Here is a 12,997-nt window from a genome sequence, read left to right as displayed (position 1 = left end):
TGTACTTCATCACTATATCCCTCAAATTTCATGAATCACAAAAATTTTCTCAGGTAAGTTCTTAAACTTCATTTCTAACTTCTTTATTTCGGTCGTTAGATCTGGTTTAACTGTATAATGACAATCTAATTGTCCTTTCGTATTAGCACCTCTTAGATTAACACTGATCTTTCTAACAGTATCACGGTAATTTATCTTTATTCTTCCTTCTTTTATGGGTTCTCCTAAATATTGAACTGCCTTCTCTTGGTCATAAAACATTTGTAATGCCTGTTTATAAGTTTTTGTTTTCCGAATTTTGTTATTAGTCTGATACCGTACCAAATAACCAAAAGCTCCAACGGTAAAACCTCCAAAAATAGCCCAATTTGTTAATCTTTGTAGTCCCGGCACCTATATATGTAACAAACAAACGAATTGGTTTAATTTGTAATAATTTGCAAAATATATTTGAATCTTTTCATTCACTGTTAATTCCTATTTTTAAATCTTATTGGATAAGAATTTTAGGTTAGATTCTATTCAAATAAATGACGAGCAAAGTTTTTAAGTAGTAATTAATATACACTCGCCGAAGTTAAGTCATTATGTCTATCGAATACGCACCGTTTTCCACGGATTGGATACCATTTTAATCAACGTATAGGAAGATATTTCTTGCGATTTACAGGTTTACGAAGTAACCTTAATGTACACCGGTATTGCTTGGATCTAAATCTTTCAGCCATTTTGAAACGTACATCTGATAAATGATAATTACTATTAAATCTAAATGGTAAAACAAACACTGCTAGTAATGAAATCAGGTCATATTATGCAGTAATACATTCTGAGTAAATTACGTAATAAATTGAGTATAATAATAGAATACCCTTTTGTCACGTGATCAAATTGCAGTTGTAAAATTTCGTTATCTTCCAATTTTTGAAAATTAAAAAGAATAATATGAGAAGATCCTAAATTATTAATACTAAAAGGCAATGATATATTAATCATAGATAAAAATACACTTGTCAGTAGTAAGGTTATCCGATTTATTTCTTTATTTCAACAAACACAATATCTTTAATATGTGCAGAACAACTGTGTTGCTGTACACAAAGTATTTAATGGCATTTTGCATGTAATTAATAAACAGACTTTTAGGTGTACATTCGTGAAGGTATTCCAGCAACAAGATGTTTTATTTTTGCGCGACACGTTACTAGACAATTCTAGGTACATGGGTATTACAACAATATACACTAAATTCATAAGTTTATATGTTGTAACTTACAATTAATAGGTATATTCTTCTACATAAATATAAGTATTTACGGTAATATAGTAAAATTTGCTCACGTATTTCGATAAGATCTTTATGTACAAAAAATTACAAAAAACTGAATTGTCACGAAATTCATGATGACGTATACAAAAATGAAGATTTCTTTTATAATTCATACACGACAAGAGGTATTTCATAGAGCGCATACATAGATTATTTAGAAATGTATCCTTATGTAAAATAATATACACGTGGTAATATATAAAGTAAGACTAGATGTGAGTGTCACGGATTCTACCTATAAAACTACAGTCGATACAGAGTGTAGTTTGAGACACAATTTAGAAGCAAAATCACCTGCCTTAACGCAAGAATATGCGGCACAACAACGGCTGAAAGCGTACTGGCAAGAAGAGAGCAAATTGTATTCTTCAATGATTAATATTTTTCTTCTTGATTTTTACCGATTTCCACGAGGAATTTACGGTATGCTCACTAACTGGGACACAGTACTAAAAGAACAATATATATACATATTTTTTTTTTCAAATATATCATATTTAACCATATATTAAAATGAAAAAATAAATTCAATTACCTTTGAGTATATAATCTGTTAACAAAGTAGGTACAGTTGGGCTATCTTCGCTAATTGCTTTCAATACTGTAAGATAAAATGTCTCAATTAAATATTTCATTATACACACACACACACATAATCGTTCAACGGCACTTACTTTTTATGAGAACCTGTAAAGCCTGATTGTCTGGTGGGCCACTGTCCGTGTGGTACGGAATTACAGTAGTTAAATACTAAAATATAAACAAAAAAATGATACATCTTACATTTATATTTATCAACTTTATAATCAGAAATGCAATCGTGAATCTCACCTTAGAATCTTGAAGTGATCTATGTTGCGGTAAAGGACTAGTACCATTTTGCATTTGATTCCTCTTCTTCGTTACGTGGTGCTGCCTTCGTCGATTTTGTACTGCTAATAACAGAGAGATGAACTGATTCTTCAGTTCCTTCTCGTATTCGAGTTCGTCGCGCAACGCGAGCTCCGCGATTAGGGTCTCGCTCAATGCTCCTACCAACGATTCCATTTCACCGAGCAGCTCAGTTAGTTCACTGCATGTGAGTCGTTTTAACTCTAGAATAAACGATCGTGATTCAGTATAATAAGGTTTATACCGATACGGTTTATTATTTCGGCTCTGTTTAGGAAAATATACTTTTCTCGTGTAGCGGAGAGCCAAGAACTTCCCTGCTTCTTTCCAGCGCCTCGTCGCTATCTAATAATGATCCATCTGAGTCTGGGGATCTTTCCAACGAAGGACTTTCCTGTGTAAAAAAAAATTTATTTACGTTTTTTTTTTTTTTTTTCAATCTTTCGTAAGAACAAATTTCTCTCGTTTATATTTCTTCAAGAAATCCTTCATACATTTACCTGCATAATATCGTCTATTTCACGGAGTACTTCTTCAGCAGTCTTCAGCGGTTCCTCAGGACTATGTGTGTCGGTGCTACTGGACAATATCAAAGCATGCATGTCCAAATCAGTTGCGACAGCCTCATCTTCGCTACTTAAATCCTCTAGTTCAGGTCTATAGCAAACAAAACGGAAAGCGTCCAATTTGCAAACATTAATCGCGCTTTAAATTACTCGAAATTATATCAAATCACGGCTTTATCGCCTCGAAAGATTTTTTTTTCTCAAACGAAAGCAGCAAACAAAGTCGAAGAAATTGCATTAAGTATTTAGAAAACGTTTCTAAAGCTTACCTTTCGTGTGGTACCGGCACCTCGTTCAAATTCAACGCAGGTAGGTGCATTTTTCTAGCGTACGACTTGCTCCAATTGATCGGCAATAAGTTACCAAACGTACCGGTAATCGTCCACCAGAGTCTACGGAAGAAGAAAGAAAAAAAAAAAGAGACAAACGAACAGGTGACGGTAAAGGGGAATTAAAAGATCGTGCCAGGCTATGACAAATTTTTCTTTCTTTTCTTTTCGCAGACACATTAAATTTCATTGGGTGTGTTACTAATTATGCAGCAATCGTCGCGAGGCAGCTGCTATTTTTAATCCCTAATATTACACGATCTCTTCGAACCTGTATATTATCTACTCTAATAAGAGAAAGCAAAAAATAAAAAAACAAATCGAAAAAATGGCCTCAAAGAAACACAGCCAATCAGTTGGAAAAGTGGAGAAAAATTCGTGGCACAATATTCAGGCCACGAATATTACAAACATCTCCGTCGAAATGGCATTGCCACATTTCTAGCCTCTCACGAAACGTTCTATCTTTAAACACACCAAGGCAACAGCAACATGTTGCGAACGAATTGTGTTCCATCTCGCCACGGATCTATCGTGCGAACACATCGGCGATGGTAATCGGAAATTTCGACAAGCCAGACGCGTAGGGAGAGTTTGCGTCAGTGTCGATTCTCAGAGGCGTGTTATCGCGTTAAATGACTAAAGTAGCAAGGCTGCGATAAGATTTCGCCGCGGAGAGACCTGATGAATCTTACGGAGTCACAGTTTTCTCGGATGTAACCCGTGTGAATCACTTTGGCCCTCGTAGGCGTTTCCCGGGCCACGGGATGTGTGCAAGTTATACACACATGTACCGACTGAGAGATAAAGTCGTTGAATCTCGTGCAAACACAGAGTGTATAAATCGTCCGGTCGATAACAATGCATCCATTCTAGGGAAATGAATTTCCGCGTTCGAATCTGTTCGCCTCGTGTAATAAACGAACGGGGAGGTCTTTTTCACACGATTGGACGATAGTTATAAGCACGTCACGATCGAACGATATTTTACTATCGTTCTTTTGTACACGCTCTATAAGTGGTTGAATGAAAATTTTCGCGGTAGGACAACCGGATAATCGACGAAACCGAAGCCGAACGAATTGACGAGGTTTAATTAAAGCGACGCAGGAATTGGGGCTTCGCGGCTCGTTGCTGGCCTTCGAATTTTTCTCGTAACAATTCTGATCATTTCGTCACTATTATTAGTCTTTTTCTCTCTCCCTCTCTCATTTGCTCGCTCTCTCGTTTATATATTACAGTTGTGACGAAGGAAGAATACGGTTGAGTGATTGTTGGAAATAGAAGAAGCATACGCGATGATGTACAAGCGGTCGATGGTGTTGGATTAACAAATGGAGGTCAATTCGACCCACTTGAGTTTCTCATTAATGTTAAGTGCATTAAGGCAGTGACTTCATCCTGCGCGCATGTTGGCCATCGTTCGGGACATACGCCTAAACAACTTGACCGCATCTTTCAGCGAAAGAATTAACGCAAGGGGAACACAGGATTTTCCTTATTTGGAGTATACTCGGTGTATTGATATACAGGGTGGTTCACAAAGAACAAGGGTAATAAATCTTTCATGGAGTGTAATTGGAAAATGTTTCCATAATTAATCGAGCAGCTCAGAGAGAACTGGTCATACATATTCTTCTCATTTGGAATTCACACGTATACGGGTATGTAGGGTGGTACGGTAAGAAAAAGTTACCATAAACGTGGTATAATTAGCAATGGAATATCCTTTCACGGTTTTACTCGGTAATTAATCGACCATTTATGAAATGACCTGTACATCTCTCTCTCGATTAAGCGAAACAAGAAAAACGAAGTGAAATTGAATTCCCGAGAAGGCTAGTGTATCCCCTGCTTATTAATTCATTCTTCGGTTCAATGATCCGCGACGAGGCCGTACACTCCTCGTACACTGTCTGTTGCGTAATGTCGACAGCTTTGCAAAGCAAAAAACAGCAAATCCTCCTTGTCGTATCACCCTAATAAACCTTAATAATCCATTTGATAAACTTCGTTCCGGGTAATTAAGAGAAAATGATAATAAAGAACGGACTTCGTAAAGACCTGTTACACCCTAACCTATAAATACCCGCCTTCGGAAAATAGAATATGGATTATGATCAACAACAGGTTACGTTCATGAACACAATCTAATCAAGATACACTTGTCTCGCTTAATGGAAGCAAGAAACCAGTCTAAGGATTCTAAAATATGCAAATTATAACCTGTTACACTCTAACCTATATATTACCGATATCTAAACAGTGTGAAAAGAATGAGAAACAGATTACGAGATCGCGATGGAATCGTTAAATTTTCATTTCATTCAGATTGAAATAGAATCGAAGAACGTCGAAATCTTCAAAGGATAATTTAATGAAAACACCACCCTGTCGATATCATTTCCAAGATAAAAGGGAAAATGGATTATGATTATGCGGAGGAACTGGTCCATTTCCTCAGTATCGATACAACTCCGCTCTTGATGCCCTTTCCTCCGACATGGACAAATAAATTGAACCGGAGAAACGGGACACGAGAGAGAGTGGCGGTCGAGAAACATCGCTCGGCTGACACTGCGCATGCGCCGCTTTATTGACGTCCGTCCATCCGGAGGGTGGCTCGATACGAACCACGGAACAAAACACAGAGATCAAATTTTCATGGGCCACCCCCCGTAGTCGACTCGATCATGCACGATTTCTCGTCCTCCCCCCACCGTAGACAATCGCGTTTCTGACCCGTTACCTGGCTATTCGGGACCTGGATTTCGACGTCTCTTTTGGCATCCTTCGCGTCGCGGATATATCCCCAGTCCGCCATTTCACACGCTGACATTTTTACATCGTGAAGAAATTTAACGTTTCCTTTCGTCGAGAAGCATAGGATAAACGGATTGCTCGAGTTCGATGACTCAACTGAGTTAATTGGCTCTGGCTGAACGTGCTCGCAGGAATTTTCACGTTCCGATGTAAAACTACTTAACCCTTTAACCCTTTTACAGCGTCACGTAGTACGTGCTCACGTCTCAAAGAACGAACGTGAAGTTTTATCTTTCTCATGCACAATGCATTTTTTTCATTTCATATCTGCGAAAAATCCCACACCCTTTGAATATTTCCCTCCAATTATTCACGTGATACCCAATTCTTCGGCCTTTCAGCTCTCGTCCACCAGAGACAAAGGAATGAAAAAAAAAGAAGAAGAAAAAGGAAAGCTTGCTAAAAGTACACGACCCTCTCTGAAAAGAGGGTCGAGAATAAGAAAGGATAAAAAAAGAAAGGAAGTTACACTTGCCGTAGGGTGAGAATGTCTTTCGTGGGTGAAAAGAGGGCTACCGTTTTCGCGTTCAAAGGCGCGGCCAGCTCATCGACGGAATCACGGCCTTGGACTCGACGAAAGAGAAAGAGCGAGAGAGAGAGAGAGTAGCAGCGTTTCGTTCGACGCGACTCCTGAGAGAGGAACTCTGTGTGTTGCCTATGCGACAAATTGGATTAGGAACAATGCGCCGGATACGTACGCACGGACGCGTTTATTCTTTCCGGCTTCGTGCATGCATATGAAAAGCGGTGCATAATGCCGAATAAGACACGTGCAACAGCACGTGTCCGATCTCAGTCAGCAAATCTCGGCCACTGACCCCGCCATTTCTCTCGAACGCTCGGACCTTCGATAGTTTGAACAACTCGAGAGGTCTCGAGACTCGACTTTCGGCCAGTTTCAATTCAGTGAAATTGGCGCCACTTTGACTTTACCACTCCGGTCAAATGGAATACTGGGGTAGGTGGCTGTTACGTAACCGGAAGGGTGGAGTCCGTGTGGTCTTCCTCGAAGAAAATGGACTTTGCGTATTGTATTGATTATCTGTGGGTTTGATTTAATTCAATCCGTTCTATGCAGAGATTTTTATACTCGCGTGAATAAAGTACTTTTTTTTATTAAAATTTGTAGAGGTTATGTATGTTCTATGAATACACAAATAAATGTTTTTTCCTCGTATTATATATTTTTTCAAACTTGTTATCGACTGTTTTACCGCGATGTAAAATTTTATTGCGGAGACGAGTTAATCTTTATTTTAAGTGGTGGGCCCGTTTAACAGGTCAAGATTCAATTGGAATTTTATTGAGGAAGGGTCTAAATGCACCAGCAATCTATCCCGGAAGAATGGAATTTGTTTCCTGCAGAGTTCAATGGTAACAGAATATAAAAGGAAGAAGGTCCAGGTAGGCGCCTGCCCAAGCAGCAGGTACAATTCCAAAAGAACGATGCGTGGGTCAGTTCGACCTCTCCTACCGGGTGAGAGTTAATTCTCCGTTGCTGATGCAATCTCCAAACGGTTTTCCTCCGATACATAACAGCCCTACGACATCCAGGGATGTATCCACCAGGGGTTTGATGAAAGGCAAAAAGGTGGCCAGACAGATTTTGAGAAAGGCGTGACTTCAAAGAAATTTATGCACAACCGACGGAGTTGAAACGAGTTTTAAGAGGCAACCACAGTCCCTGCGTTACTGTACACCGAAGAAGATACAATTTTGCGCTTCGTTGAGCTTCACCTGCGCAGCTCGTTACGTGCTGGAATATATTCGGTCCGACACCTGCACTGCGGATGCAATTCTTTTTCTCCATAGAGGATGCATCGGTGAAGTTTTTGCGGAAAAAACGCGTTTCTCCGACGATGCATCAAGATTCATCTCAATTAACGCCGAATTTCAGGGTAATTACCTTATTCTGGAATTTTCTCTCGACCTTGCTCCCTAACCTTCTCCTTTTTCACTGCAGTCATAACTTTTTAGAATCGATTGACGTTTCAGTATGATATACTTGTAAATCTGGTTACGTAACGTATACTGTGATCGATAAAAGTGGTTTATGCAGATGAAACTGTGAGAAAGTGTTGTAGAAATAATAAATGGTAAATACACGCGTTAATTGCGAGGAATTTAGAAATGAAACATGAACTGATCGATCGATCGATCAATCAACGTAGATTCGCCGGCGGCGTCGCGATGATAGTCTAATTAGAAGGTGAGTTACTTTCTTGTTACGCGGCCTGTCCACTTCGCGGAGAGAAAGCTGCAGAACGCGCCGCAAACGTCATGTAGAGAGTACTCATGGCGGCACACTTTTCTGCTAGAAAATCGATACCGTGATCCCGAGGATCGCGACTTGTAATGAATACACGTGCCTGATTTAAAACCACCGCCAAGTAAAATGAAGAATGCCCTTTTGTAGGGGGAAAAAAAACATTGAAAGAAGGAAACGAAGGAAGAGTAAACTAAAGCGTATATTTTGTATACAATAGCGAACGATAAGATTTCACTCAGTCTAAACGATACAGGTTTTTATCGCCGTGAACGTCTCACAGACGTAACAAATCGTCGAGAAGTTAAACACCCACATTAACTCCTTTACACTCTTCACTTGGATGTTGGAAAAAAAACATATTTGAAGAGAAAGTGGTAAAATCATGTACCGTCGACAGAGGCAAGAGGATAATACCCCGTTGAACCGTATCAATCTTGCTTTATGCAAGCGCAAGTAGCCTGTAACGCTTCTTAATGAAACCATACGAGTATCGTTCAACGATAGATTGGTTTAGAGTCGTCGAGCCGCCATCGAGTGAAACTGTTTGCACGTCTTAACGATACTCGAAGAAAGCGTTATCACGGGAGATTACTTAAACAGGATATTATATATTAGCCGAGGAAGCAACGATAATGGTGTAACAGTTTGCACCTAGTTTATAACCTATAAACCTGCGGCAAAAAGTTCCATCCGAACGACGTTGCTCCATATCGAATTATGACATTGAAATATCGAACGACAGCGCCATCCCAAGTAATTATTATTCTCGCGCGCGAATATTATAACGGTGATGATCGTAAACGATTACTTCCGTTCAGCTGTTGAACCAGTCGGCTATCATTACTTTATAAAGGATCAGAGGAGTTACCGGTGTAATAGATATCTCAAGGTAAACGCGACAATTTCAATGCGATAACTCTGGCAATCTTCGGGGGTATTCATTTACCCGGGGAGCCGGCGCAGCACCAACGGCAGCTTTACTTTTTTAATCGTTGAACGTGGCCGTATAAACCGGTATAACTGTACCGGAGATATCGCGTGACCCAAGGGTAATAGAAACTTCTCAATCGCGCACGTACTAACGTAATTTTCACTTGCACGCTCTTTTTCGTCAACGACGGTAAAGAGGTACGGTAAAAAGAGGCTGCGTTCGACGGGTACAAAGATAAGAAAATGGGCGGGGAGCAAGGATAGAGACGATTATTATCTACCGATTGACTTATCGACCGGGATTTTTCTACTTAACCTCTTGTCTCATGATTTCTTTAACCTGTCACTTACAGCATCATACTCGCAAAATGGCTGCGTGACCTAATCATCTAATAGATAGAATCTCGCATCTTCATTCTCCATGATGTGTACATTTGACAAACTTATCGTAGCGATAAAAACAACGTCGACGCTCTAAAAACTTACTGGCACTCGTTCATGATATCCTCCTGCGCTCGTACTTGCACGGGTGCAAGGGACTTGACATCCGTGCCGTAATCGCTGAAGCAGGATGATACATCCCCGTCGAATGTTTTAACGAGGTCCTCGATACTGCCGCTGGAGGGGCTGAACGTCCCCTCCTGGAGAATATCGATGCCATTTTCGTTGGTGTTCGCCGGTTCGTTTGCGTTACAATTTTCTTCATATCCCGCGTTCAATGTTGTATCCAATAATTGTTCTAAATAAAGCAGAAAATAATCTCCATGAATATCCACACGTTCCTCCGACGTTTGCATTCTATTTTAAACCCAACAACGCATCAATCCGCCAAGATACGTTTCTAATAGAAATAACAAGAAAAGTAAACACAATAGCTCGATCGTGTAGGACGCAATAAATCATGCTACCAATAATGGGTCACCGTTTGTATACAGGGGCGTATCAAAGGGAGCGCATTGTCGTAAGATCTCTAAATCGCGTAATGTTCACACATATTCGACTTAAATGACAGACAGTATTAATTACACCTTTCATGGGTGTATTATCAGTTACATAAACACCAGTGGATCGTACTTTCGCGTGTAGACGCCAGTGACGCATAACGGATCGAATGTTTTTAGGATTAAATGTCGGTAATTTTTCTATACAGGTAGATGTGTGTGAACGTAGTGTATATGCGTTTTATGTTTCCTCTAGTCGCACGAGCCCACCGGCGTTTCGAGGACACAGATTTCAACGATGCGTTCTACGATGTCGCGTGAAAAGTGATACGAGAGCGTTAAAGCGCACCTGAAGGATATTAGACACCAATTGTACGCATGACGTAGCCTTTTGTCACCCGAAGGTCGCTTCTTCACGCCGCCTATATTCCGTACCGCGACACACGGCTGGCCACCCTCGTCATTTAATTCGCATGTCCGGCAAAATGAGCGTGACCACGCGTGCATGCGTTTACATGGCCGTACGAAACCTGTTCCCACTACCGAGAAACTCTTTCGGTTTCGAAATTTCCGTTTATAGCGCGTACAACGCCTTTTTTAGTCAATGTAAAGAGAACATCGCATAAACGTCTCTCTTCTGTCCTCGAATCGTTTTCGTTTCACGAGTTAACGATCATCACCCACTTTCCAACTAGTTCGAAATCGATTGCAACGAGAATAGAAGGGAAACGAGGCTGATATATCGTTGTACGTCTACGGTGATTTTGTCAATGTTCACGAGCCACCCGTTAGCCAGTAATTTTGGCGCTTGACGCGACGACCTCGTAACAAAGAGACATTTTCGAATCAAGAACATCGCGATAACCTTTGATCTCTCTCGAGAAGTTACACGAATATGTGACGAAGTATACGAAGAAAGACGACGAATAGGAAAAGAGTTGGGCAGAGAAGGATAGTAGACGGGTGTATCGCACCTGTCAGTAAATTCATGTTCTTCAAACTGGCCGTGTCTTCCTCCTCGAAACGCGCGAGGGGTGCCTCGAACTTCAACTCGGCGATCTTGCCCGCCATGTCCCTCATTATTGACCGTGTTGAGAAGAACCGGGAGCGGAGTCAATCACCGTGATGAAATTCGGCACCGTACACTTGCGGCAGCGCCCCCGAGGCGCACCGTTCTTCTTTTGGTTTTACAGGTTTTTACACCAACGGGGGTAAAGGAAGAGGGAAAGGGTCGACAGACAGAGCGGAAAAAACAGACGATTCCAATACGAACTATCCGTCGCCTGCGAGGCTTCGCGAACGACTGACGCAGAGGGGGCTCGTTCGAGAGCTGGTGGGGGAAGATGATTGCTCGTCGCCATGACAACCGCTGGCTGAGCGCGCCGATGGCACGAAGCATCGATAGTAACGTACTTAGAATATTAGTCACCCTCAAAATTTAACGAACACATTTTTTATCAAAGCAATTTTAATAGATAAAAAATAGAAAAAGGTTGACGAATTTATTGCGCGCTTTTTAAATCCTGCATACAGTTTTCATAGGAAATTTCATCGTACTTTCTACGATATTAATGCGAGGTGAAAGAGTCGATGCGGTGATCTTTTTGGATAAAACGAATAAAAAAAGTTTTTACTTGTTTATTCGATTTTCTGACGTATACGTTCCTGAAGTATACACTTAAGCTCCCAAGATAAATAGTCAAATACAAATGCAATCGGTAAATAAAGTAACGTGCATTACCAACCGACTGCAGTTCACTTTTTGCTCCGTTTTTTCCCGCGCAATTATCCTCGACCGGTAAGGAAGTGCACTCGTTGAATGGCAGTGCAGATTTTTCACTTTACAGCGCTGATGCATGCACTGGCGCACCAAAATTAAATTAAAATCAGCAAAACACTCGACAAAAAAACTCCGAGTACATATAAGCACATTACAATTTCCAATAGGAGTTTCCTTTCCAACCTGAATTCCAGTAGAACACATCACAATTTACACACAACAGACGATAAAAATAAAACAGTAAAACATTTAACTATGCAACCATGCTATTAACCAGAGAGGCGCATCTTTACGTAGCCTCTGCATAAAATTCTTTCTTTCGTCTCGAAAAAAAAAGCGTATCTACACGGAATTCATTAGAAACGAAACCAGTATATTTCTAGTCACTCCTAAGGCCACGCCTCGATTATTTTCGAGCAAAAAATCCCACGTTTTTCAGCTCGACGTATGATAATGTATCCTAACCTTGCTACTGTACAAGGTGATAATCCCGCTTGGATGGAAACCATTGAAAGGTCCGTTTTTGACATTTTCTGACCACCTGCTCTTTTAGCCAACCGAAGAAATGCCAAAATGAGATGAGCTTCACGCGCGATAAAGCAATGAAAGGACAACCACCGACAGTACCAGTCCCTTGCCACCACTATAAGACCATTCTGTAACACCGTATTATATAAGAGTTTTCCCAACACTCGCTGCTCACGTTTCGATGCAAAACTTGAATATTGGGCCAGCGTGCAAGGTAACCAAAGTATTTGTGGGTCGTGTAAAGAATGCAAAAATTCCATTGTAACGGGGGATTGTAGTTAACCTTAGCAATATCGCTGGTAAATTGTTTTGTCGGTGGAAGATGGTGATTAATAAAGGCGTACGACTTTTCAGGTAAAACGATCTATATATCGCATAGGTGGGGACATGTCGATCGAGGCGTTCGGCGAGTTATCGATGCAACACGTGCCATTAGTTTCTTAAAAGAAAAAAAAAAAAGAGAAAAAGAACGTTATGAATATTACTAAAAGAGGAGGAAAAAAGAAGGAAAAAAAAGGAATTCAGCATCGACGGAAAGTTACGAAGAATTTTTAAACTGCGCGATTTTTAAACTTTATTTCGCAGCGTATCCGATTATCTCGGTAATTGA

General features: G+C 40.5%; 2 protein-coding genes across 3 annotated transcripts; both read right to left on the bottom strand.

Annotated features, from left to right (window-relative positions):
• Window positions 1-21: 21 nt before the first annotated feature.
• On the bottom strand, window positions 22-780 carry LOC108573938. The gene is made up of 2 exons (XM_017936429.1): window positions 607-780; window positions 22-393 (listed from the first exon to the last, which is right to left on the bottom strand). The coding sequence occupies exons 1-2, from the start codon at window positions 628-630 to the stop codon at window positions 22-24; spliced, it is 396 nt and encodes a 131-aa protein (XP_017791918.1). The 5' UTR covers window positions 631-780.
• Window positions 781-1,650: 870 nt separating this feature from the next.
• On the bottom strand, window positions 1,651-11,369 carry LOC108573625 (fasciculation and elongation protein zeta-2). Of its 2 annotated transcripts, none has more exons than XM_017936092.1 (9): window positions 11,054-11,369; window positions 9,625-9,877; window positions 3,057-3,179; window positions 2,722-2,878; window positions 2,507-2,615; window positions 2,162-2,424; window positions 2,005-2,080; window positions 1,866-1,931; window positions 1,651-1,779 (listed from the first exon to the last, which is right to left on the bottom strand). In XM_017936092.1, exons 1-9 carry the CDS (start codon window positions 11,157-11,159, stop codon window positions 1,763-1,765), a joined length of 1,170 nt encoding a protein of 389 aa, XP_017791581.1. In that variant the 5' UTR covers window positions 11,160-11,369; the 3' UTR covers window positions 1,651-1,762. The 2 variants fall into 2 exon arrangements, with proteins under 2 accessions (XP_017791581.1, XP_017791590.1); XM_017936101.1 differs by having other exon boundaries at window positions 2,722-2,797.
• Between the last annotated feature and the right edge of the window lie 1,628 nt (window positions 11,370-12,997).

Source organism: Habropoda laboriosa, unplaced genomic scaffold (genome assembly GCF_001263275.1).
Source record: "Habropoda laboriosa isolate 0110345459 unplaced genomic scaffold, ASM126327v1 scaffold20, whole genome shotgun sequence".
Lineage (NCBI taxonomy): Eukaryota > Metazoa > Arthropoda > Insecta > Hymenoptera > Apidae > Habropoda > Habropoda laboriosa.
This window is presented reverse-complemented; position numbering and strand designations above follow the sequence as displayed.

Bases quoted from the DNA above. Each gene is read 5' to 3' on its own strand.
- LOC108573938 (XM_017936429.1), bottom strand. From the start codon at position 630: ATGGTATCCAATCCGTGGAAAACG. The intron at 394-606 runs GTGCGTATTCGA...TTACATATATAG, and splicing joins TATCCAATCCGTGGAAAACG to GTGCCGGGACTACAAAGATT.
- LOC108573625 (XM_017936092.1), bottom strand. From the start codon at position 11,159: ATGAGGGACATGGCGGGCAAGATCGCCGAGTTGAAGTTCGAGGCACCC. The intron at 2,616-2,721 runs GTAAATGTATGA...TTTTTTACACAG, and splicing joins AAATAGACGATATTATGCAG to GAAAGTCCTTCGTTGGAAAG. The intron at 2,425-2,506 runs GTATATTTTCCT...CGTTTATTCTAG, and splicing joins CTCTCCGCTACACGAGAAAA to AGTTAAAACGACTCACATGC.